General features: G+C 50.2%; 1 protein-coding gene across 2 annotated transcripts in view; it reads left to right on the forward strand.

Moving 5' to 3' along the window:
- LOC138510587 (tyrosine-protein phosphatase non-receptor type 9-like) overlaps window positions 1–27,325 on the forward strand; it is a 1,111,802-nt gene that overhangs the window by 1,046,630 nt on the left and 37,847 nt on the right. Inside the window, exon 12 of one of the 2 annotated variants that reach the window (XM_069626356.1) lies at window positions 20,370–20,577. The exons of the other annotated variant lie outside the window; for it this stretch is intronic. Coding sequence (XP_069482457.1) covers window positions 20,370–20,577 — 208 coding nt within the window. The remainder of the gene's footprint in view (window positions 1–20,369; window positions 20,578–27,325) is intronic. 2 annotated transcript variants of the gene reach the window in all.

Raw genomic sequence — 27,325 nt, forward strand, 5'->3', positions numbered from 1 at the left:
AACAAAAGGCTAAGCACCACGAGTCCCCGGGCACCGGGAGCGCCAAACGGTCGGGCTCCTTGGCTGCCAGGCAGGGCGCATCCTCCCCGGCGCCATCAACCACGAGCCAACTCTCTGGCTCGGGTAAGAGGAAGTCCGAGAACCCGGTGAAGCTTCTGGAGAGGCCCCGGTCGATCTCGAAGATTCCGGCAGAGGAGGAGCAAGGCTCGGACCCTCCCCCCAAGGTGAAGGCCCCAGGCATCCAGAAGGTGGCGATGGCCTTAATTCACCCTGCTAAGACCTCGATTGAGGATGTCACCGCGGCCCTGGCTCAGCCTGTGGAGGCTACACCAGTGGAGGCGCCCTCAGGACCCAGAGTCTCCCTGCCACCGCGGAGGGAGTCGTCTTTCAGGCCCATTGAGAAGACCCCCACGAAGTCCTCGTTGGAAAAGGTGTGGGAGGGGCAGGTGGCCATCGTGGATACGGACACGACCTCTGAAGAAGAGCTCATCGAAGTCGTGGAAGAGGCCCAGCCCATCGGGAGGGATCCCGACGAGGGCGTCGATGAGAGCGACGGTGTCGCCGACGAGGTTCCTCAAGAGCCCTCGCGCCCGTCGTTTCTGGCGCCGCAGGACACTTCGGCTGCCATTTTGTCAGCGATTCAGTCCTTATGCTCGGAGATAAGGACAAGGTTGCCCCTCCCCCCGACGGAGGTACCTGAGCCAGACCCGACGGGGGAACCGGAGCCAGGACCTTCGGAAAGTCCACCGCATAAGAGGAGGACGACGCATCCTACGCCACCTCTCCCACCCTCTGCGGCCTGCTCTGCCTTCCCCCCGGTCTACTACCTACGGGGATCGTAGAGGCACAGACACGGCTATGACAGGTACAGATGACGACGTAGGCGACGACGGGATGTCTCCCCCGTCGCTCCCTGCCCGCGCGTCCCCGCCCGACGAGATTGGATCCTTTCATGCCATGATTTCCAGGGCATCCGAGCTCTTCCAGCTCTGCCCAGAAGAGAAGAAGGAGGAAGGGTTCCTTTACCAACGGCGCAAGGCTAAAAGGAAGACGGTCCTCGCCGTACCACTTCTTGATGACATCAGGGATGAGGGGCTCGCCCTCCTCAAGAACCCTGACACGGCGCCGGCAAAGAGGGACCGGTACGAGAAGAAGTACCGGGTCCCCGACGCTGCCCCCTTGTGACTTCGTGCGCAACCTACCCCGGATTCAGTCGTTTCGGCGGCGGCAAAGAAGAAAGCTGGGGGGGTGCATCGGCCTCGACATCAACTTCCCCGCCGGACGGCGAGGGCAGGAAGCTGGACACGATGGGACGACGGGTCATCTCATCCGCAGTGACGACTATCAAGGCGGCGAAATCCCTGGCTATCGTATCCTGCTACGACAGGGAGTTGTGGTTCAAAATCGCCCCGCTGTTGGACTTCCTTCCGGATGCCAAAAGGGCTGAGGCCCTTCAAATCCTACAGGAAGGTGAGATTGCTTCGGACCACGCCATCACCGTGGCAACGGACATCGCCGACACCGATTTCCGTCAGTTGGGCAACGGCATTTGCCTGAGGCGACGAGGATGGCTCAAGGCGACGGATTTCCGCCAGGACGTAGAAACCAAGGTTTTGGACATGCCCTTCGACGGGAACAACCTGTTTGGGAAGGTGGTTGATGAGTCCCTTCAGGCCATCAAGACAGACACGGAGACTGCCCGGGCACTGGGAGGGCTCCAACAACAATGACGGCCGTCCTTTCAGAGCTCCGGAGGCAGACGAGGTGCCTCCAAGGGATCCGGCAGTGGCTCCTCCACGTACCGCCAAGCGGCAAGATCTTCGTCCCAGGAAGCCTACAGGGGACGCGGCAAGTCAGATGGTGCCCGTCGTCGACAGGGAGGTCAAGGAGGCAAGGCGGCCTCCAAACAAGATTGAACCGACCATGGGGTCGGGCCCCCACCGAAGCACCCCGGTGGGAGACGGGCTGGCGAGGTTCGTCAGCGTGTGGGAGTCTATCTCCACCGACCGTTGGGTGCTGGACGCCCTTGCCCAAGGGCACGCCCTCGGGTTTCAGAAGAAGTGCCCTCGCGTTCCACCCGTGGCCAGGAAGGAAAATCACGTCCCTCAACTACTGTTGGAAGTAAGGGCGATGCTCAAGAAGGGTGCCATCGAGCTCGTCCCAAGGATGCTTCAGGGCTCCGGAGTTTACTCAAGGTACTTCCTCGTAAAAATAAGACAGGAGGATGGCGCCCCATCCTAGACCTGCGACGACTGAACAAGTACATCAAGGCACAGAAGTTCCGGATGGTCACCCTCCAGCACGTGCTGGGACAGCTGGAGGAGGGCGATTTGCTGTCGTTGTTGTTCCTCAGGTTCGTGGTCCAAGGGCGGCACTACCAGTTCAAGGCCCTCCCGTTCGGATTGAAGTCGGCACCCAGGGTGTTCACCAAGTGCCTCGCACCGGGGGCGGCGCGGCTGCGCCTACAGGGGATCCACGTCTACCCCTACCTGGACGACTGGCTCATCCGGGCAAGGACAAGGGAGCCCGCCGTGGAGCACACTGCGAAGACCGTCCAGCTGCTCACGGACCTGGGATTCTCCATCAACTTTCCAAAATCCCACCTGGTTCCGTCGCAAGTCGCCCTGTTTCTGGGAGCCAAGCTCGACACAGTGGCGCGGCTGGCCTCGCCGTCGGAGGAAAGGACCAGGACCATTCTGGGCAAGGTGCAGCGGCTGCTGGCCACGGACATGGCCAGGGTAAGATCTATCAAGTCCCTCCTTGGGATGATGTCCTCCTGCATTTATCTGGTGCGCCTTTGCAGGCTTCGGATGCGCCTCTTACAAGAGTTCCTTGACGCCCGCTGGGCCCAGTCGAGGGGCAGCTTCGAGGACAGGATCCCTCTCAACAGACGTTCCGTCAGGCGATCCGGTGGTGGGGTACCCACTCTGATCTGTCGGCGGGCACAGACTTTCAGACCCCAGCTCACCAGGTGATGGTGACGACGGACGCCTCCCTGGAAGGTTGGGGAGCGCACTCCAGAGATCATCACGCGAGAGGCCTTTGGCTCTCGGAGGAGAAGTCACTCCACATCAACATCTTGGAGCTCCGCACAGTGTTCTGGGCCCTCAGGTCTTTTCTTCCATCCCTCAAGGGCAAGGTGGTGAGGATCTTCACCGACAACACCACCACGATGTTCTACATCCGGAAGCAGGGCGGAACCAGATCCCCTGCCCTATCCAAGGAAGCCCAGGATCTTTGGCATTGGGCCGTCGCCCAAGGGATGTTTCTGGTGCCTCTTTATCTGGCAGGAATAAAAAAAACGATCGCCGACTCACTCAGCAGGGAGCTGCGCTCGTGCCACGAGTGGGAACTACGCCAGGATCAAGTGGATCGTCTCTTCCGACGATGGGGCAAACCCCAAATCGATCTCTTCGCGACGGCGACGAATTCCAAGTGCCGGAGGTTCGCCAGCAGGTTCCCCCAGCCGAGGAGCATGGGCGATGCTTTCTCGTTCCCCTTGGACGGCCTATTTCTTTATGCGTTCCCTCCGCTGTCGATGCTGCTCCGGCTCATCAACCAGCTCAAGAGGTCCCGGTGCAGGATGATCCTCGTCGCACCGGCGTGGCCGAGACAGATCTGGTTCCCGGACCTTCTGGACTTGTCAACGTCCACACCAGTCAAGCTGCCGACGGACGCAGATCTTCTCTCCAGAGAAGGAGGCGCCATTCTTCACCACAACCCGGAGTCGCTGAACTTGCAGGCCTGGCTCCTGCAGCACTAGAGTTTGGAGGGTACGACATCCCGGCCGACTGCAGAGAGGTTCTTGCAAAGGCCAGGGCGTCCTCAACTCTCAAGTGGTAAGGACATAAATGGGAGAGGTTCACTGTCTGGTGCCGTGCACAGAAGATTAACCCTCTGCGGATTACGGCTCCTCAAGTATTGCCGTACCTACTGTCATTGGCCAAGGCTGGACTAGCTCACGCTTCCATCAAGATACATCTGGCCGCCATCTCACGATACACCAGAATCACGGGACGGGCGTCCTTGTGGTCTCATCGACTGGTGAAGGAATTTATGAAAGGATTGTTCCGATCATTCCCGCAGGTGAAGGCCCCTGTCCCGACGTGGGAGCTCAACGTGGTGCTGACCAGGCTCATGGGGCCCCCATTTGAGCATATGCATTCGGCACCGTTGAAGTTTCTGTCGTGGAAGGCCGCATTTCTCGTGGCCATCACCTCCGCACAACGAGTGGGAGAGATCCTGGCCCTATCTTGCAAGCCGCCATACTTGACGTTTCACGACACGAGGGTGGTGCTGAGGACGCACCCCTCCTTCATGCCCAAGGTGCCATCGGACTTCCACCTCAACAAACCCTTGGTGTTGCCAGTTTTCTTCCCGTCTCCTTCGTCGCCGGCTGAAAGGACTCTGCACTCGCTGGACGTAGCTAGAGCGCTGAAGTTCTACGTGGACCGCACGAAGAGTTTTCGGAAGACATCACAGCTGTTTGTGAACTTTGGGACTGTGAATCAAGGGAAGGCTCTCTCGAAGACTTCCATTTCCAGATGGCTCTCCGGCTGCATCATGCACTGTCACCGGTTGGCAAACTGACCGCTGCCCGGCCGTCCGAGAGCCCATTCGACCAGAGCAATCGCTGCTACCACGGCGGTCCTGTCTGGTGTGCCCCTGCTGGACATCTGCAGGGCTGCGACGTGGTGGTCGACGCACACCTTCACAAGATTCTACTGCGTCGATCGGGACTCCAGGGAGGAGTCCAGGGTTGCCAAGCAGTGCTGCGCAACCTGTTCGCTTAAGGTGAGCCTGGTGAGGAGGTAAGAGATGCTTAATGTTGAGTTGTTGTATTGCTTATGTTGAGCCTGTTGCCACCTCCCGTGGTTGTGCATGTGTGTACTGCTATGTATTCTCTTATTCATGAGCATGTGAATCCATGCCAGACCCCATGCTGGAGAAGGAACAAGTTACTTACTGTAACTGTTGTTCTCCAGCATCGGTCTGCAATGGATTCACATGCTCATGAATATTCCCCGTCGTCAGGCCCCACAATGTCCATGCCCACCTTTTCCCAAAGCAGCTGTGGCACTTTGTGATTGAACTTTGGGAGGCAACCCAAGATACCATACACAGAGTGGTCTGGCGCCAGAAGGGCGCTCATTCGAAGGTCTCTGCTAGGTATCCAACTGATGCTGAGTGTGAGAAAAAGGAATATTGAGATCGAAGTGGGCATGCAACGGATCTTGCTAAATCCCGTGCATATTCGAAAGTCTTCAATAGTTTATAGTACATCACGATTGGTCCGAGCCTGGCTGAGGGAGACTAATCGAGTGAAAGAAAGGGATCTGATCCGGGGTGAACCGTGAATCACCCGAGAAATAATTATTTGAACCTTTGTTTTGGAGGGATCTGTGCCCGTCTGAGGGGGATCCAGGGTGAAAACCCAAATTGAATGCTGGAAAAGGAAAATAACATTTTCGTATTGTTTTTGTATACCAGGCCCTCTGCAACAGAAATGAGAGCCCTTGGGTATCGATCAGTGAGCCCGTGTCAACCCAGTCCATACACGAAGGCTAGGACGCAACAGGACCAGCCAATTCCTACCTCGTATCCCCAGGTCAGTCCAGGGAGAGGTGCTTAATAAGTTGCGGCCGGAAAAACATGTGTTTTTTGTCCCAGATAAAATCCAGGAAGGGGGCCCAAGTACTGGAAAAAGTTGGTTTCCGATCCAGGGTGAGTGCAGTTAATTTCTCCATTGCTAGTATTTCCCAAACATCTTCCCATCAGCATGACGTACATGGGCCTTCCAGAGTCTTCCACAGCCAGGCCTGATTATCCTTGCAGCCATCAGTAGATGAGATATGAGCTCTGTCCTGGGATCCGAATTTGGGAATGTCCCATCCTCTGGAGAGTCTCCTAATAGTATTGTCAATGGGTACATGGGAAACAAGCAGCCCGTAATACCTTTTGATTCTGGAGTGGATCTCCTGCCAAAAAGTTTGCATGATCGGGCAGTGCCACCAAATGTGTGCTAAATCCTCCAATTGTCCACAGCCATGCCAACACCGGTCTAAGTAGTCTGAGTGAATTGCATGCCGTCTTTGCGGGTTCATGTACCACCTCAAGCAGACCTTGAAGGCACCCTATTTAATAGGGGTACATCCAAACTTTTTTGAGTCCTGGCCCAAATCCTCGACCATGATTCTTCTGAGATATACATGTTCAACTACCTTTCCCACCGTGCCATATATTAGAGCTTTTCTCCCCGAGGGGTGTTCTGTAATAAGCAATAGCAGGTGGAGACTTTGTCCGATTCGTGCCCTTCCAAAACCTTGCCCTTGAGCCCTGTAGTGGACCGACAACCAGTCTGCGTAACAGTGTTGTGGGAGACCCAGTGTAGTATTTGGGCATTCCAAAGCCGTTCAGATTCAGCCAGTTGGAATCTTTCTTTACATTCTGTGAATGTGAGCAGTGCATTATCCTTATATAAGGCCCTCAGTCTCAGAGTGCCCCGCAACTCCCACTGTGCGAACGTCCCTATTATCCATACCCAGTGAAAATGCTGGATTACTAAGCACCAGGGAAAGTGGGCCCAAGCACGCCAGAAACCCTCTATGGGCGCAAGTATACTCATATGTTTCATCCCCTTTCCTCCATCCTTGTGGGTCTCCCGCAACACTGGGTCAGTACCGTAACCTTTGGCAGGAAAAAATGTAGCTTCCCCTTTAAATTTAGTACAGTGCAGCCTAGGGCATGAGAATGCCCTGCTGAGGCCCCTTCCTCCGGCGCCTCACCTAAGTGCCTTATTCCACACAGACTGTGCCAGTGTAACGCTCACCTGATTCCCACGGAGGCGCGGGTCTTGGCAGGAAGGTGTCTGTGACTCGAAAAGTGATGTGCAGAACTCGATTGGCTTCTGGGGTCGAACCTCTTCGCACTGTGTGTCGAACTCAAAGAGTGAGGTTTCTGCAGGTGAAAGAATATGGGGGTTAATGGTCTGGGTTGTTGAATGTCCCTCTCTCTCTCTTCCCAGCTTTTTCGTAGAGCCCCCAGGTCAACGTGCTCACCTTAGATAGGTGAATGCTGGGCTCTCCATCTGCGTCTGATGCAGGGTGCCGTTGCCAGTTCCTTCACTGGTGAAACATACGCCTCTTGACTTCAGAGGATGGTTACCGTCGTTATCTGCACGAGCGGTGAGTTTCTGGACACCTTTTGTCTTTATATTCTTTAAATGCATGGCACGTTAATATTGAAGACTCTGTATAATGCTTTTCCCTTATGTATTGCAGGACTCTTGAGATGGAAGATGGAGTGAAGCGCCTGGAAATTCGTAAGTATGGCAAGCGCTCTAACTGTCTCTTTCCTTGCAGCTTAGTTCGTGTTAAAGAGACGCCGGAGTATTCGCAGGCGTTTTATGGCGACGAGCGTGATGGGCGTAAGTAAATACCTGCTTAATGTCTTTTCTTTTGTCTTTCAGATGTTGGTTTGCAGCACCGGAGTCCGCGGAATGCCAGTAAGTTGTAACAATACTTTGTCTTCACCGGCGGCAATGCAGAATGAAGAAATCCGGAATTCACGGCGTGCCGGTAAGTATAACAATGCTTTTATCTTTGCAGACGGAGGTGCAGCGTGAAGACACGGCCGCTGCCGATGGATCAGGTGAGTAAGCACTGCGTGTAAAGGTTGCCTTGCTAACCTGTTGTTTCTGGTCTTTTGCAGGTGCTGATGATGACTGGATACAGGAATGGTAAGTATAATTCTTGCAGGTTCAGGATCGAAATAAGAAAGGCTGGAACAGACTTGGTGAGCGTTCTGCTGCAGATGCAGAATAATGCGAAGCACGTTTCATCTATCGGGTGTGGTTTAAATAGCCTTGGAGTGATGAGGCGTCTTCTTCCACGGCCCCGCCTAGGTAAGAAAAGAGTTCCAGTTTCCAGAAGAGTTCCAGTGCTGTATCCAGGGAGTGGAGCTGCCCCACCCAGGTAAGAAAGTAGTTCCTGTTCACAGAGGGCTTCTAAGTGGCTGGTAAGTAAGCAGCATGGTCTGCTGCAGGTAAGTCCACCCAAGCACTTGCACACCAATTATGAGCCCGGCGCTTCCAGTGCCGGGACCGATGGTTTTGATGAGCCTGGTGCCACCGGCGCCAGGACAAGGTCCAAAAGGTCCCAGTAGGGACCGGCTGGTGCCTAGGATTAGGGTTAGGGGCCTGCTTCCAAGGACGTTGGGCTGGTCCTGGCTCCTTGGAAGCAGTGATCATGACAGCCAGGCCTGGCAGCCAGCGCAGAGACTTTTTTTTAGCTTTCTGCTTGCTCCCCTTCTTTCTTTTTCAATCTTATTTAACCTCCCTTCGGTGCCTTGCCTCCCCTGGTGCATGTCGGCTGCAGGAGGATTCACGAGATGTGCTTCGTGTGACAGCTCGTTCCCAGCCTCGGAGCCTCATGCACTCTGTCTTGAGTCCCATGGGCCCAACCACCGCTGGAACGTGTGCACGGCCTACAATGCTCTCGGTCACAGGGCATTGAAGAATCTCTTGTCGCTTTGGAGACAGATATTCCATACTTCTCCAGTGCCCCTTAAGGGCTTACTCTCCAGGGCCTCTCGTCAAGACAAGGTAGGCCCTATGTTCAGCACAGCTCCTCAGCACTGTGACTCCTTCCTGGGGGTTCCCACAGGCAAGGGTTCCTCAGATTCAGGTTCTGACAGACCCAAGACCTCTAAGGCTACCGGCTCCCAAGCCGAGGGGCCCAGGGACTCTTCTGGGTTCTTTGGGGGCAGAACTGAAGCTGTCAAGGCAACCGGCTCCACAGCCGAGGGGCTCTACCAGGCTTTCCTTGGAATGGCAATCAAGTTTGTTCTCTTCTTCGATCCCAAGTGGATCATTGGGTGCCACCTCCAAGAGTCTGTCCACGGCACGATCCAGCACGACTACCGGCACAGGTGCTGAGGGCACGCTGCCTACCGGAGCTCGCTCTGAGGTTGTGAGTCGGGGCGTTACGACTATCGGGCAGCCGGCCGAGGGCTCAGGGCCTACCTGAGTGATCTCTGAGGTTGACGCTTCTGCTGTAGGTGCAAGACCCAAGCTTTATCCTCCCATGTCTGAGACCTCTCGTGTCTCTGGGCCTTCGTGCCCTCCCGCTTAGGGCATGGAGCAAGGTCCCAAAATTGCAGATAGGCACGTGGTGGATCCTGCTAGGCCGGCGCCCATTTTGGAATCCACTCTGGGCCTGCCTGTGCTCTTGGCCATTGAATGGGCCTTGCAAGAAGGTTCCAGTCCCCTTCCCTCTGGGTGCGGCAGTGGACTGTATGGTGCAAGCATCTGCTCTCCTCAGGGGTACATCTACCCATCGCCGCCATATGGCTACACACCACAGGCGCCTCGGCATGTTGACCAGGTGCAGAGATCCAGCGCCTCGTAGGGCCGAGCCCCTAGTCATCCGGTGACTAACGAGGACCGCTTCTTCGGGCACTTCCTCCTCATCATGCGTTCCCCTCAGATGACAGGGCTCCTGAAGGATATAGTGAATTAAGTGAACCCACAGGTGGTGCCTCCCTGGCCTCTTCCTCTGGGTCCTCCGCCTGTTCCTCCAGCGCTACCGGTGCCAGTGCCGTTTCCTCTCCTGGTCCTGGCCCTACCGATTGTTCAGACCTTTACACCTTCTCCTGTAACACCAACGCCTCCCCCTCAACAGCCGTTGGCCCGGTCTTCAGTGCAGGACCTGGGGGGCCCCCACCGGCTCCTGTGTCCCAGGGCCTGGACTCCCCTCGGTCTGTAAAAAAAAGTCATGCTGGCGTGATGACGCCCAGGACAATGAACCCTTGGCATCTGTTAAGGCCTTTCATGACCACCTTCAGGGCCTGGTGGAGTTCTTGGGGTTACCTCTGCCTGAGAAAGCCCCCAGCCCCCAAGGAGTCGGGAGTGCTAGCAGAGGTCTTGGGCAAGCGCACCACGATCCAGCCTGGCATCCCTCTTCAGAAGGATGTCCTGCAGGTAGCTAAAAGGTCTGGGAGAAGCCGAGGGCCAACACCCAGATGAACAAGAAGTTGGACAGCAGGTTCAGGCTGATGACAACGGGGTGGGGACCAATCCGCCTGGCCTCCCATCTGCAGACACATTCTTCAGTGGTGGCTGCGGCATCACTGTATTCGAAACCATTGTCTTTGTCGTCTTCCTCCACGGGAGCCACCTCCAGTTGTCTTTCCAAGGAGGACAAAGTCCTTGAGTCTTTGGGCAAACGCTGTTATGCCATTTCGGTGCTGCATCTGCGGCAAGCCGATGCCCTTTTAGCAGTGGCTAACCAGAAGCTGTGGCGGGAGCTCATCGAGTTTACGCCTGAACTTCCTTTGGAGAGGCACGCCTCCTTCAATGCCGGTCTGGCGGATGCCCGGGCCATTGCGCAGGACTTCATGGAGTCGTCCGCCTCCCACATCGACACAGCAAGCAGGGAGTTGTGCCTGGATGTCGAGTTGAGGACGACGGCATGGATGCATGCCACTAACTTTTTGTCTGACGTGCTAGAGCAGATCCTAGATCTGCCCTTTGAGGGCGTGGACCTCTTTCATTTGGCAACCGATGACGAGTTGACAAAGAAAAACCCTCCACTCAAACAGCCATGTCCTTGACCATCCTGACAAAGCCACGCCAAAAATCCTTCCCTCAGTCTCAGGGCAGGACTGAATTCAAACGCTGTGCTTTCAAGGGGTTCCGGGACCGTGGTATGCTGAAGCCTGACAGGTCGTCCAGCAATAAGAGCGGGAAAGAGCAGAGGACTTTGCGTGGGTTTTTCCGCTCCCCCTCCTCTGTCCCTACCTCCGACGATAAGAAACAGTGACGTCAAGGTCGGGGAACGCAGCCCTCCACTGGGGGCCGACTGGCTCTTTTCCAGACAGCTGGAAGCGTCTTTTCAAGGGCTTCAGTCTTCCTCTTCCCTTTCCTCGACCATCCTCTCCCCCTCTTTGGCTGATCGGGTCCCCAGCTCTTTTGCAGGCAGTCCTTATGCTCCTGGAGATGCAGGCGGTAGAACCGGTCCCTCAATCAGACAGGGGTTCCGGTTTCTACTACAGGATTTTTGCAGTACTCAAGAACAACCAGGCTGGCCTGAGGGTTGACCTGGACCTGTCATTTCTTAATCTGTCTTTACCGCTAGAATGCTTCAAGATGATTACTCCTTCGCACATAGCAGAGTCTCTGTGTGCAGGGGACTGGATGTGTTCCCTTGACATTAAGGATTTGTACCTGGATGTGCCCATATACCAGCTGCATTGGAGGTTTCTGCGGTTCACGATTGTCGCACCACTTCCAGTACAAGGTGCTGCCTTTCGGCCTGAATTTGCCCCTTGTGACTTCACGAAGTTGATGAATGCAATGGTAGGTTTCCTCTGCTTGGAGGGCCATCACCTATACCCATATGTGGACGACTGGCTGGTGAGGTTGGTGTCACACGAAGGGATGAAACATTCCTGCCAGAGATTGGCGGATATTCTTCATCAGCTGGGATTCTCCCTCAACCAGAGAAAGTCACAGCTGTGCCCCTCCCAGGATCTTCTAGGGGTGCGTTGGAACACAGCCGTTCAGTGGGTGTTCCCCACGCCCTAGAGGCTTCCTTCCCTTCACAAGGTGAGTGGGCACTCTCTAGCTAACTCGACCACCTTGGCATGGGGCATGGTGGTTGCAGCAGCTTCTGGGGCTGATGGTCCCCTGTGTGCTCACTGTACAACACACACGCCTCAAGATGAGGTTCCTCCAGCTCCACCTGGCAGCCAGTTGAGATCAGGAGACAGGTCTCAGTCAGTAGGATGCCAATACCCCCGCTCCTTCTGCCCAATCTTCACTGGTGGTTGATACACAGCCATGTTTCAGTCCGAACCCCTTCACCCGACCGGAGCCTACCCTGGTGGTGAAGATGGACTCCTCTCTTTTGGGCTGGGGGGAGCTACTCTGGAAGGCTACGTGATTCATGGTGCATGGTCCCAGCCGGAAGCCCTCCTGCATATCAATCGGCTCGAGCTCAGGGCAGTGGGCCTGGCCCTCAAGGCGTTTCTGTCCTCCATCAGGGACAGGTCTGTTCTAGTCAGGACGGACAATTCTACTCCAATGTTTTAATAACTTCCAAAATGTGTGGCAGTCGCCAGAGGTAGAGGCCACAAACATTTTATCACATTCATTCTGAACATGGGCCTCTTTTTTGTCCTAATTGGGTACTTGTAGACAAGCCTCAGCACTGGCTTATCCACATCCTTAACTTTTTCCAAACACTTCAGTACACCACTCTTTGCCCGCCTGCATTCCCTATCGTACAAAGGTTTGTTTTTATGGCACGTGTTTGAATATTTTTTACCAGCTTCTGTTACAAACGGTTCGGCAAGCTGGACATGGTCATCGTACACTTGGAGGATCCCTGTGTCCTCCAGAACCATGCCTGTGAGTTGCTCTAGGGCTGCCATGATGGCCTCATAAATAAGTGGTTTTGCTTCCCCCTGGTCAAAGTCGATCCATTTAATACGTTGCCTGTAAAAGACCCTGTGCAAAGATCTCTGAGCACATGCTAGAAGTCCCTTCTCTATCTAGCCATCCCTCCATATTGAGTAATTGCAGCATCAGAGGTTTGTGGTCACTCCCCTGCACATTCATGACCTTAAACCCAAGGGCTTTGCTCCACAGGTTCAGTGAAAGAAAAATATAATCGATAAACGAGGAACAATTTTGTCCCTGAAAAGTCAGTCTGGGTGGTTGGTCTTCTTTAAATCGGCCATTGCACGCTCTAAGTCCCATTCCCAATAGTGCAATAGCATGGCTAAGAGCCATAGGATGTGCCCTATGCTTTGTTGGTGGTCTCAAGGGCGGGATGTCCCAGACCTCGACATTGTCATCCCACACACCCTCAAAATCCACTGGATTTTCAACCTGAAGGTTTAGATCACCCACCAGCAAGGTTTGGTGATCCATATTGTCATATTTTATTCTTAACTCCAGCAGGTGTCCAGCCACTTTGATAATATTCATTGGGGGTTTCCTAGCTACTCGATTGTACACATTAAAGAGAGAGACAGGCTTAATACCCCCAGTCGTCAAAATGATATATTGAAAATCGGGGGAGTCATTCACAGCCTTGTAATCTAGAGTGGTATTAATCCAAGTGGCTAGGCCCCCAAAAGGCCTGTCCTTGGCCCCCTTCTCGTAGTCCTGGAAGGTGGTTGGCTGCATATCCCAGGTTTCCTGGAAGCAGATGATATTGTGCACTCGGATAAAGTCACACCAGGTCAGGTCCACCAGGTTTTTCAGAAGTCGTGCTATATTCCAGGAGATAACTGATCTCTCTTCTTTCGGGCTGGAGCGGTTGGGGCAGCTTAACCTCATGTCAATCTATTGCCTCCAGATCTACATGGTCTGGATGTTATACAATGTTGCATGCCTCTGTGCTGTGGGAGGAAGGGAACACACCCACAGGTAGGGGGATAGTATTGTAAAAACAGTCTCTATTGCTCGCAGGCGTTGACCTAAGTGTAATTCTAGAACCTATGGGGGGTAGGCTCTCGCTTCAATAGACAGTAGGCCATCAACCAGCCATTCACTTTTAAGGTAGACCACAATCTTATCACCCTGAGGACTCATTTGGGCCCTCTCACACCACGCCATATCGCACCTAATTATGGATTTGCACCCTCTTCTCTAAAAAAAGTGTATCACTTTATTACTGAGGGATTCCTGTGATTCTAGAGGACCTTGCAGGCGGCCCACGTTATATGGTGTCATTGAGGGCCATGCTAGTTGTCTTGGAGGCCCACAAAGGTTCAATACACTGTGGCTCGGGTATCCACCCCACCTATGGTTCTGTCTTTCCAATACCCGGCACCCATATGATTAGCGTGAGCCTCAGTGGTCTGTTGTAAATTCAATTGCCTACGCCATTTGTGGCCAGCTCTCTCTCGCATATGGGCAAGCTGTAAGGATCTGGTCTTATCCTGCATCCATCCTATTGGAATCTGGAGTGAGCGTCATGATTGACAATGGAATGTTACTGGTTAGAATGTTTGTGTGACTGGTGTTCTCTGGAGGGGGTTCAGAGATGTATCCTGAGAGAGTGGCTGCCGGTGCTTGTCTATGAGATCTGGACTTTACCATCTACTGAATAATTACTCTAGACACTGGATGTTACACTTGTAAACTGATTAAAGAAGTTACTCATCCACACCTTGAGGTCCGAGTCATTTTGCTAGAACCCAGAACTCCACATTGGCGACGAGGATGCTGGCTGTGCTGTGGGGACAGCACAGAACACGAGACAAGCACCGCCCCCCCAACCATGGAAGACCCTCTCTCTCAGGTAGGAAGAGCGCTTAATGCTATAGTTGTAGAAGGGCCCAGTGCAAAGGGCACAGGAGCAGAGAATAAGGAGATGCGCCAAAGCCAGGGGACAGCTGGTCTGTCAGCAGTTAGACAGGTCAAGCACAGAGAAAGTCAAGAGACTTTGGCAGGGATGAGGGCCCAAAGACTGTTTTAAAGGGTTGGTAACCCAAGCTGCGATATGGAGGGCTTGATGCCAAAGGCTGTAACGATTTGAAGAGGCCTGGGGGTCTAAGTTACGCCTGGATTATTAGGAAGCCATGCTGCACAGCTGGGGGCTTGGAGCCCAGGGCAGCAGCATCAGAAGAGGTTGTGAACTTAAGCTGCGCCAAGAAGTGACAGGGAAGTTGTTGGAAGGAGTTTGGGCTAAGGTACAAAGCGCCTGGAGCAGAGGAGGTTCCTGGGGGCCATTCCAGCGTTTGAGAGGGCTTGGAGCCCGTACCTGCACCTAAGGGACTTGGAGCCCATGAATACACTTGGGGGCTTGGAGCCCATGGCACAGTTGGAGGTATTCGGAGTCACAAATGTGCTTATGAAGGGGCTCAGAGCCAATATGCAGCAACACCATAAGGGAGTTAGAGCCCATTACAGAGCTGGAAGGGGGTATTAATTCTGGCTTTGCTGAGGAGAAAAGGCTGCATATATCAGGCTCTGGAACCGGCTGTTTTCAGGCGGAGTGACACACTTGCAAAATGTGTGCCAGCGAGAAGTGCAGGGAGTGGCTTGCGCTGTGTAGGAGGTTTCCTTGTGCAGAAGAGTGCAAAAAGGAGAAGTTGGAAGAGTCTGCGCTCTCAAGTCTGTGCTCTCAATTAGGGATCGGATTATCGCAAAGATGCAGAGCACTGCATCAGTGAGCCGGAAGAGGGGCCTTGTCCCCGAAGGTACTTTTAGTTTAAAGATGTGGACATGAGGAGGGGCCGTGTACCTGAAGGTATTTTAGTTTAATGAAGTGGACACGAGGAGGTGCCGTGTCCCCGAAGGTACTGTTTGTTTAAAGATGTGGACAGGAGGAGCAAGGAACGGAGTTATTCGTTTTTCTTTGCTTTTGAGGATTTGTTTATTATTGGAATAGCAGATTAAGTTTAGTTTGGTGATAAATGTCATTTGAGGCCTGTATAACATTTAAAGAGCGTGAGTGCATGAGAGTGTGAGCTTGAAATTGACAGTTGTAGTTTCTTGTGGGATATGTTGTCCAGATATTTGGGTGCTCCATCAAAGTGGTCGAATGCTGAGGAGCAGAGAACAAGGTTTACAATTTTTGTTTACAATTTTTTTTTTAGAGTTTAGGTTTCAAAGGTGTTTGTGCTCAGTCAGCTATGGGCGTGCGGGATTTAAATCCTGATGTCAAGGGTTTTAAAGGAGGTTTAAAGTGACATTTTTGAAGGAAGTGATTGAAAATGCGTAGTTCTAGTGATATTTTGAAATGTTACTCAGTATTTGTGTTTTAAGAACATTTGTGATGGGGGCCTGTGGCAAGTGGTGGTGCATGATATTGATTGGTGTGCACGGATGGAGTGTAAAAGTCGTGGCCTTTGTTAACAAATGCCTAATAGTGGAATAGAGTGTTACTGGCATGTTTAACTAAGACACATTTCCTTCCACAGATGGACTTTTTATTGAAGTATGGGTTGCGTAGTCAGTATTGCTAGAGTTTGGTATGTGGAAACTAAAGTAGATGTTTTTCTCCACAGGTGGGACTTTTATAATGCAAAATGAATGAGAGTTTTGTTATGTTAAAGTGTATATGTGCTGATGGTTAAGCAAAGTTAATGGTTGTTGTGCTTAGAAACTTTACAGTAGTTGTCATTATAATATGAGGATTTTAGCAGAGTTATTAATGTTTGTGTGTTGCTTGGGTTTATGAAGTGGGGTTCTCCCAAAAAGGAGCTTGATGTACTGAGGGATACTTTCAACATGGGCACAAATGGGGTAATGGAGTCACTGAGTAGTGAATTAGATACCCGAGTATCAGGGATACTCAGCCTAGTTGGAGGTGGTATGTGTTGTGGCATATACCGGTTTTCGATTGAAGGGTGTGAGGGAGTTGTGTGTGTGTTCTATTGGAGGACGTTGGAGTTAAGATTTGGATGAGAGGTATGGGTGCCTCTATGTTTGTAAAGTGTAGTAATGGTTTTCAGTAGTTGGATGCCTCTTCTTCACTTAGTAGAAAGAGGAAGGGACATTGGTTGTAATTGTGTCACACAGCGGTGTGGATGTTCATGGAATATAGGAAGTGGTTAGCAGAATGTTCTTTATTTGGAGAGATGATGCAGGTGCATCAAACTTGTGGGTGTTTGTGTGTGGTGTGCTGTATATAGCTGTTATGCTTGAGTTAACTGGTTGTCTTTTTTGATATTTCTAAGATGGGGAGATATGTAAGGATCTGGTCTTATCCTGCATCCATCCTAATGGAATCTGGAGTGAGTGTCATGATTGACAATGGAATGTTGCTGGTTAGAATGTTTGTGTGACTGGTGTTCTCTGGAGGGGGTTGAGAGATGTATCTGTTGAGAGAGGATGTCGGTGCTTGTCTATGAGATCTGGACTTTACCATCTAATGAATAATTACTCTAGAAACTGGATGTTACACTTGGAAACTGATTAAAGAAGTTACTCATCCACACCTTGAGGTCAGAGTCATTTTGCTAGAACCCAGAACTTTACACAAGCATTAGGGCCTGAAAGCCACGTTGGAGTGTTCGCAGTTCCTAATCCACTGCAAACCTCCAGCATAGGCCCTGGGTGCCCAGCTTGGGAATTCTCGTGCCCATACCCGATACTGGCCAACGGTAGTACTGGACCACTCGGAAACCGAGGCCCATTCACACCAAAACCCCCTCTCCCGTTTGCCCCCGATGTGTCTCGACTAAGGGGGTGGCGATTGGGCCCTGCAAGGTGGACGAGGGCTGCCGATTAGCTTTACAGAGGGGTTTACTGAGTGTAGTTTGAGTGACAGATGTTTTCGGCTCCAAGCTCCTCGCACTGGATGAAGCTGCCACCCTTTCTTTAATGGCAGCTAAATCCTTTAAGATAATATGGAGCAACTCCCTAGTATTGTCTCCAAATTTCTCGAAGGCAAGTTCAATAGGGCACAGCTCCCCCTTTAATACTTCCGTCAGGGCAGAGCCGAGTCCTTCCATGTGCATTGGTAAAGTCAAATCAACACCCACCAGTTTTGGCTCAACAATGAGGAGGTTACTGGAAGGGGGAAAATCAGTTTGAGTCGCTATTTCAGTTCCACCACCAACAACCCCTTGGTCCATAACACCCTGCTCTGGAAAGCTTTTCCTCCAGCTGTTTGAGTTTCAATTATTACGTTCCCCCCAGGGGATTTCACTTCTAAAACTTGGAAGTGATTGAACGTGGGGAACAATATTTCAATATTCCCTATATGATATTTCATCTTGGGTGAAGAGGCTTTTTCCCCGCTATGGCCTCTGGGGAGTTTGAAACATTTCTGCTCTTAAGTGGATTGTGTGGGCTGGATAAATCTAATAAATCTTTAGTGGGGGAATGTAATACAATCACCAGGTCCCCGCTCCTGTCAGCCTATAACCGGAATGACAACATTTCTACCCCCTCCAGCCTTCAAAAGGGCCAATCTCAAATGGCCCCAGATAATCCTTCTGCTTCTCCCGTTTTCTAAAGAGGTAGGCCTGTGCTTGTAAAATGGGTTTTAGAATGGGGGTGGCACCTTCAGAAAGGATTTCAATGTCCTCCATTATTGCCACACAATTAGGCGCTGCTGCCTTCCTTATGACGGGCTCCATTACCACCTTTTTTTAGGGGGCATTCAATGTCATCTATTAAGCACTTGATTTCTGTGATTAAAATATTCACATCGTTGAGAGGTTCGAGCAATTTACGTGCCCTTTTGTTTTTCCCACCAGGTGAAATGCACAGGACCGCCTTACGTTTTGTCATACCGCCTTACGTTGTGTCATAATGGCAATAATGACATACACAATTTAGCAAGTAAAGTGACCTAGTTTGGTTAGTTTCAATTCAATGTGAATAGTAACATGCCAAAATTCAATGAAACAGCCTCTACTTAAGACACCACTTATAAACAATACGTGTGTGCCAGATAGATGTCCACGGAAGATAATGGCAAGTATTAAAATACAGGGGAGGAGCCTGCACCCAGCAAGCCAATGCTACCGTCAGTTCAAGGTCTAGGGTAAAAGACACGCCCAATTCCAGCCTATTCTTTACAGCTCCTAGCTCTCCGAACACCAAATTGAGTCAATTTGTCCTGGGCGCAAACACAGATCAATATAAGTATTGAATAATAATGGCTAGATCTCCAGGTCGTCATTTCAACAGGTAATATGGATCTTAAAAAAACAAGCAGAGGAACGCCCGACTGGCATCCATAGTCTGACTCCCCTCCCTCTTTACATCCGTTAGAATCAGGTTTGTGACAAATTTGAAAAGAACCCTGACTCTGGTAGTCAATCGCTCTGTGGATACCAATAGTATAATACACAGAGTTGCAGGGAGAGCACACTGGGCCAATTAACCATTAATGACTGCTTGTTCCCTTGCTCGCAGCCCTGCACCATGGCTGTTGCCAAAAAAGTCAGTGTTGCACTGCATCAGTACAGCAGTGGATAACAATAAATATTACGTTGCATGGAGAACAGATCCAACCAGTGAACTTCACGCACCACAGCTTACCCACTATTAGCAGCCTCGCTCAGTGACCCATTCAATCAGATTTAGTTAGGCCAACAATCACCTACGTGGTGAACACCAGCGCGGAACACCACGCCCTTGCTGCGGACTTCACCCTGCGGGCCGTTGGGTCAGCTGTTGTAGGTTAGGGGGTGTGGCTAAGTGACTGGCCTAGACCATCAGCATTCTCTTGCTCTCCTTCCCCTTTCCAGCGCACATATCGATAATTTCAGCATGGCGTTGCAGACTTCTTGTTCCTCTGTCCCACTCTTACCTTATCCTAATCCCACAACACATTTCATTGAATCTTGTAGCAGAAATGGATGTATGTGGTTATTTCTTAAACGAAAATGTCGAATTAGAAAATCACAAATTCGACATGTCCATATCGAAATGCACATCACCTCTGCCCACTACCCCCCGAACTCCCTACCATCTATACTTACCTCTGCGGCCGACTTTCCTGCTGCTCCTCTGCACAACTCTATCCCTGCAACGAGAGTTCCGCCTCCCTATTGAGAGGCTGCATTTACGCTGTAGGATGCTTTTTTTTTCTTTTTAAAAAAGAACTATTTGTCCCCTGCATTCCTTTTTAGGGAAGCAGAGACACCCCTGCCACCCATTGTAAAGTAAGGAGAAAGGAGGACACCCCCGCACCCCTTACTGGACATTTTTTTTTTTTTTTCGGTGCTGAATTTGGCATTTTCTCACACTCGATTTTTCTTTCTAGCATTTGGATGGATACCAGCAGAAATAGCTAAATTGTTTTGCTCTTGCTTTTTTATAGTACAAAACTACTGAAGATAGACAAGGTTCTCGAGGGGCATGCGTTAGGACTTTTTTTTAATTGAAACTACTGCGTAGAAATATTTGTACCTCTAAGGTGCCTGAAGGCACTTTAATCTTTAAGATCTTTAAGATGCCTAAAGTGCTACCAATGGTGAGTAACGTGTGTTGCTCAATGTTTTGACTAGCGTACTCTTAGCCTCTAATCCTCAATCATCCCTATGACACTGTGGCCAGCCCCACTAAGGCTTTATCAGTTCTTTACTCCCTAGACTGTTAGAATAGGATTGGTGGGCAAAGCTAAAGGACATGGTTGTAAGGGATAGAGCTGGGCGTAGTCTATGCTCTTTTGTTCTTATCAACGACAACATCACCTGAGGAAAGTAGGCTATTGATTACAGTAGTACAGTGTTTACTGCAGTGCACAACTTTTGTTTTGCTTGCGTGTTTCTGAAAGGGGTTATAAATTACATTTGACCAGAATAGAAACTTTTCTTTGTGTGATGTATATACTTTGTTATAATTGGTGAATTTGACCTAATCTGTCATTTTTTATTTCTTGTGGTTTTTGAAGACTGGGCAAAGCCGAAATGTTGCACATTATCAGTATGTAAGCTGGCCAGATTTTGGAGTTCCCAAGTCTGCTTCTGCTATGTTAGACTTCCGTGCCCAGGTGAAACAGCATCAAGCTGCAGCAGTACAGGCCATGGGACAACAATGGACTGGACACCCTGCAGGCCCGCCTATTGTAATTCATTGCAGTGCAGGCATAGGCAGGACAGGTAATATTATTTGATTTAGTTTGAATCAGAATGTCTTTTACATTTACATACTGCAATGTTGATACTGTATTGTTACTCTTTGAGCAGTGAATAGTCATTAGTTACCTACAACCACCATTTTTCTCTCACTTGTAAACGAAGGTGGTCAATAGTAAAATGTTAGTGCTGGGGTAATCTACAGGCCCAAAACTTGCCAACCTGATAAATCAAGTAATTCCCCCCTCGCAAGTTCCTTGGTTTAATATAATTAACCCTAAACATTAGGAAATGAGGCAAAAACAATTACTACAAGCCCATTTGTATCAGACCGGTCCCCACAGATCTACAGGATACGTATCACAATGGCCATCTGCCCCTCCACAGTCATTTGCAGGCAGCATATTTCAGTGGTCAATCAAACTCGAGTGCACAATTTTCCATAAGGAATTATCTGTAGAAATACTAATGATCACAGTGTGGTGGACATATATGCCGGTCCATCAAATTTGCCAGATTTGGGCTAGGAAAGTATGGAGGATTTTGTAACGGACGTCACACCTAAAGCAGTTCAACTGATCCAATGATTGGCTGTAAAAAAAGATTTCCGCAGTTAGAACTTGACCCACCTCCAGCACATACTGACAAGCATGCATTAAGAACCTGAAAAAAATCATAATTTCTCTTCCTAAGTGAACTGCTCTGATTAATAAAATGTATAGTTGTCAGCTCGATACGATTAAATGCTCCCGATCTAACACCATCACTAATAACGAGCACCCCTCTGGCCATTTGCTTTCTGAATGCACTTGTGAACATCAACTAACAGGAGTGTACGGCATTATGGGATGCTGCAAGACTCCTGCAACATGACTATGTCAAATCTTTACTCCTGCAGAGCTGGAGAAGCTGTTTCAAGGCCCAAAAACTCATTTAAAATCACCTGTGCAGGTCAGTGGTTAGAACATATTTGTACCACATCAGATCTCAAAATCTGAATCCAATGTACTAATAGTTATGATGTGTTAAACCCCAACATAGAGATCTACCTAGGTGAAGGCCTGAACACTGCAAGTATAAGTGATCAGGGACTTCTCCTCTAGTAACAGGAGTGGTTAGGGTGCAGAGCTTGTCTATGCCTTGGAACACTAGATATTCACCTCTCTGGCAGAGGACTGTGGCAAGATGAACTCTCCCAAAAGAGATCCAAATTAATTCTTCTTGAAGGTCCAAATGAATTAAAATGGTGGTCGGAGAACCCCTCTTTTATAGGCAAAATTCTACAGGTGGTTGTACACGCGCAAACCTGCTTTAAAGGGGTCCAATCCCTGTACTTTTGACAACTAGTCTTTGCCTTCTTGCTTCATACCCAAGGTGCTTTGTGCTAAACAAAAGGAAGGAGACTGCAAGGAAGGAGAGGTACAGAGAGAAACAAGATGGTGGAATCCTTCCCCAACTGTGTTGAGCTCCCTCTGGCTACACTAAGCCTACCCCCTCCTCGGATCAATGGCATCAAAGGCCCTTTGGCATAAAACACCCGGGTCCCTTTGTGTAGAATGTTCCCTTTCATTCCTGCTTCCCAGGACAGCTCCTGCTGAGGTGTTGTCCTGCTGTAGAGAGGTGTTACACTATCTCACAAAGGATCAAAAGAGAGGCAAAGATTTTCAGTCTCTTATCCTTCTGACTGGCAGAGAAATGCTATCCGACTAGAATACACAAAACACTTCCACAGCTGGCCTGGGCTCACACTGTTGGCAAGCATGCATAAGAACCTGAAATGTATACTGCAAATCAGTTGTGCCTTTACTAATTGTGAAATACCAGCCACCATACCCCAAACTCTGCCATGGCTTATGTTTAAAGATTAAACTTCAACCAGGATAGTAATTCCTCATTGTGGTTTTGGAAGAGAGGTACAGATATAAATGTTGCCTCTGTGCTGAAGTGACTTTGCTTTCATAGAGGCTCTCGAAAGGGCACCTCTGACATTTGAACCTGCTCTGTGCCACTGGAGAGCACGTGCTTCAGATCAGGAGGCTGATGGAGCAAGGCACAGGTGTCACTATACTTTTGACAAGGAGCTTAAGGAACGTGGGGCCTGGTTAGGACACCACACTTTCTGAAATGGATTTACCAGCATCAAGTTATTCATTTTTTTTTTTAATGAAAAAAGCAAGGACTTCTAGACCCTTGCCAGATGGCATTCCCTCACAGCCGCTCCCCAAGAAACTCAATATTATTCAATCCACATCATATATGTGCACATCCAGCAAGGAACACAAATATATATATATATATATATATATATATATATAACTCTAGGTTATCAAAGGGAGCAGGTATATCAGACAAGTAGACTTTGTTAATAAATCCACAGAGAGTCACACTTACTATAAAACAGATATGTACATTCACCATTAGGAAAAGAAAGAAAGTATATGATTCAATAATCTGTGAAACACAGGTAAGTAATCAGCTACATGAAAGTCAGTAAAGACGCACCAAATGGATTGTGTCCTCCAACGTATTCCTCATCTATGACATGTAATGTGCACAGCTGTGCGACTTCGGAAATGTTTTCGGCAGAGGGCGCCCTGCGTCGATGTTGTCTGGTCGATGTCCCTCGAAGGCCGCCCTCTAGGGTGACGTCATCGGATGTTATAAGTACCATGCACAGCGCCTGTAGCCTCAGTTCTGTTTTTTCCGCAAATGTGTTTGCTTCGTAAAACTCAGCGCGCCCCGTGGTTACTGTTAACCTTATTATGTCGTCTTCTACCCTGACAACCCCGCGGTCTGGCTTCAAGAAGTGTCAGGACTGCGGCTCCAAGATGTCAATCACAGACCTGCATTGAATTTGTCTGTGGTGCCTTGGCGAGGGACACGCTATGGATGACTGTTCGAAGTGCCAGTCATCCTTGCGGGAACAAAAGGGGAAATGGAAGGTAGGCAGTGTGTCCAAGCCCCCTAAATCTAAGTCGACTAGTCTGTCGACCGACAAGTCGAGGGGGGACTCTCCTCATCGGAAGAAGTCCAAGCGGTCCAAGTCCCGCAGTGGTTCACGCCACTTGTCCTCTTCGTAGCGGCGGTCCAGGATGTGGCTTCATCGTTCGCCTTCCTCGTCCTCTTCGGATGACGCCTACACTAAAAAGTTGACCTTCCCCACCAAATCCTCGACCCTGGAGGAGTGGGATGCTTTCTGGGTGAAGATGATGCAGCTATTTCAGTGCCAGGGCACAGTTCCATACGTGTCTTCTGATGAAGCAGTCAGGGAACGGTCTCGGCCGGATACTCCTGCGTCTTCAGGCCGGGGTGGAGGGTGTGATAAACATCGGGAGCCTACTAAGCCCTGTTCGGACTCCTAATGTTCCGGACTGCCATTTCTGAAGACAGTCGGATGGAGGTTCTGTGTCATTCTTTGCATGATGCCAGTGGCCTTGACACTTCCCCGGAGATGGAGTACGGCAAACTTGATCCGGGGAATCATGACAACCCCTCTTATCAGAGATTAATGTTGAGAGTTGTGGAGTACCTGGGCTGGTCCAGGCCTCCGGTTCAGTTTGATCAAGATGATCTTACAGATATTTTGGATCAGGGTCCATCCACTGACCCGATGTTGCCATTTCATGTGGCGTTGCAAAAGAGGGTGGCTGCTACTTGGAATGCCCCAGAGACTATTCCGGCGGTGAACAAGTCATTAACGAAGAAATACCGCCCATCCAGTAGCGACCCCGGCTACCTGTCCACACACCCCACTCCGGAGAGTTTGGTGGTTCAGGCGGTTACGGCCATCTCGAAGCAGGCGGCATACCCTACCATCCCTCCTGATAGGGACGATAAGCGCATGGATGGATGAGCACGCAAGGTATTTGTTGCTGGGAGTATGGTGTTGAAATCAGCCAACTCCACCTGCGCCTTAGCATTTTTTTCGCATACCCTGTGGAATTGCATCTCTTTAGCGACTGAGCATATTTCTGAAGGGGAAGAAAGGCATGGCTTTCTGGCTATTGTGAAGGATGGCAAGGATGTCATATGTGAATTCCTTCAGTCTGGATTGGACACTGCAAATAGTGTCAGCAGGTTCATGGCTACGAGCACCGTGATGCGCAGGTTTGCGTAGTTGCGGAAGCAGTGCTTAATTTGTAAAAAAAATAAGTGCCAGTGCCCAAAAAATAATGGCCCTGGCCTGCTCCATGTCACGTGTTTGGTGCTGCAGCAACTGCTGGCACAGGCTATTAGTGGGATGGATGGGGAAGGGCACACATGGGTTGAGAAAGTATAATGCTTTAAAGTTGGAAAACACTTATGGTAGGTGTAGTGGTTCCAGCATTCCGGCAACCCCAGAGGGGTTCTAGACCACACTTGCTGTCCTCGAAGTGATAATGCATTTGATAAAATTGTTGCAAACCTGTGGATGTTACCGTATTTGTCAATTTTGTAGAAGGACCCCCCACCGCCCATCCCCTCCCACCGCCCTGTTTCCAAATGGCTCTGAGTGGAGCTGGGGTCTCTTGTCTTTCTTACCTTGTTTTCAGGGACGAGGATGCAGCGGAACACATAGCAGCCTGCGACTCTCAGACTCTGACTGCCACCACGAGGAACGAACCTCTGATGAAGTCGCTCACTGCAAACCTAAAGGGGGGCAAAGGCACTAAGGGCCTCATCACGAGTTGGGCGGTAACGCCGGCGCTATTAGCGCCGGCGCTAATAGCCCTACTCCACCAAACCCCCCGGCGCTATTAGCGCCGGATCACTGGTTTGGCGGAAGGGTTATTGCCCATTCCCCATTGGGCCCATTCGGGAATTCCTCATTCCCCATTGGGCACAATGGGGGAAATTCGCCCTATTGCCACTGGCGGTAATTGCGCCAAAAATCGGCAATTTTGCTGCAGATTTCCCCCCAGCTCAGAGCTGGGGGGAAATCCGCCAAAGCCATGATCTTGCGGACCCTTAAATGCGGCGGTAATAGCACTACCGCCGCATTTAAGGGTTACCGCCAGACTCGTGATGAGGCCCCTCAGTCAATTAAATTGCAAACCGCTGGCGTGATACCTTGTATGCTCAATAGGAGATTCAACTGCTGGAGGCAGAATTGGGATATTTGGGTTCACACAAAAGGCATGACCATTGCCTTCTGAACTGTATGCATCAAACATGAGGGTGGGAAAAAGAAAGCCTCGTAGGACACAGTGGGCCAAATCTGTAGGTATTACAAGTGCGTTGCAATACCTACATGTCCTCACCAGCCCCCACCACATTTTACTAACAGGGCAAAGGTTGGACTTAACATGACAGGACGTTACACTCCGTGCTCCAGATAATATTTTGAGGTGGGAGTATTTTACGCATGATTTTTCAAATTAGAGAGTAAATGCAATTTCAAGAGAGTAAAAATGGGTTTTCTCCTCTGCAAGAGAGTAAAACTTATCCAACACATACACCCAACGCATACGTAAAATCAGACCCATAGACCAAAAGCGTTGTAGATCAAAGTTGTCTGGCTTGTGCAGAGTCCTTCACTTCACATGCAAACGGCACATCCCGTCTGGGCACATAGTAACAGCACATCACTCCACTTGATAAAGGCATATATCCTCCCTGAACATGCTAGCTACGTATCTCCTCTTGACACATACTAACGAGTACGCCAAGTACTCTGTGCACATGGTAAAGGCACATCTACTTTCAGCATTTTCAGAGATGTGCTGTTAGCATTTGAAGAGCAAATTTTTGTCATTTGCATGTGTAAATTGCACCTTTACACTGTGCGCATGCTAACAGCACATCTCTATGCATATGCTAATGGCAGACATTGTTTTCACGTATTGATAGAACCTGTTTTTTTTTTAGCAAGCTTGATATTTGTACACATTAACAGGACATATCTTTACCCATCGTGACCTCCAATCTCTTCTCTGCGCATGCTATTGGCACATCTCTTCTCGTCTGCTAATGGTGCATCTTCTCTGCGCACATACTAATGGGACAACTCTCTGTACATGTGTGATAACTGCGCCCATGTGCACAGAGGAGATGTGCATGGTAACGACATGCCTTCTATGCACATGCTAATGGGACGTATCCTCTCTGCACATGCTAACTGCACATCCCATGCCTGCACGTACTAACTGCACATCCTGTGCAGCAACGGGATGTGCAGTTAGCATGTGCGAACTCCACATCCTGTCTATGCAGATGCTAACAGCACATCTCGGGTCTGCATGCTAACAGCACATCTCGGGTCTGCATGCTAATTGCCCTTTTGTTCCATGGCACGTGCAAATGACACATCTTTACTAAGTATGTACTATGGGGACATTTCTTCTCTGTGAGTGCTAACGTAGCATCTCCTCTGCCCATGCTATAACAGCACATCTCCTCTCTGCCAGTCATAACGGCAGGGCTCCCTTTTGCACAGGCTAAAACGTTGCATCCAAAGAAAGGGTGGAAAGCTACTGGGCAGGTGGGCGGCCTGCACTACCCAAGTTCCAATTACGTGATGCAGCCATGATGGGTGTGGCGCAGAGGGAGGACCGCAGAGGTGTCGCTTCTTTCTTACAAGAAATGCAATAATGAAGAATGACCGTTCACACAAGTTACTATCAGTGCTGGAAATTGACAAAACGAACTGGTGCCAAATGTACTCGATTTTCCCCCTCCCCTTTCCTTATTCAGCCTGACTCGAACATGTCCTCACCAGCCCCCACCACAATGCCCAACAGTGCTCCCCTGGCATTCTGCTGTGTTTTGCTCTAATAAATTAAGTACCATTCGA

Source organism: Ambystoma mexicanum, chromosome 6p (assembly GCF_040938575.1).
Source record: "Ambystoma mexicanum isolate Mex_15411 chromosome 6p, UKY_AmexF1_1, whole genome shotgun sequence".
Taxonomy (NCBI): Eukaryota; Metazoa; Chordata; class Amphibia; order Caudata; family Ambystomatidae; genus Ambystoma; species Ambystoma mexicanum.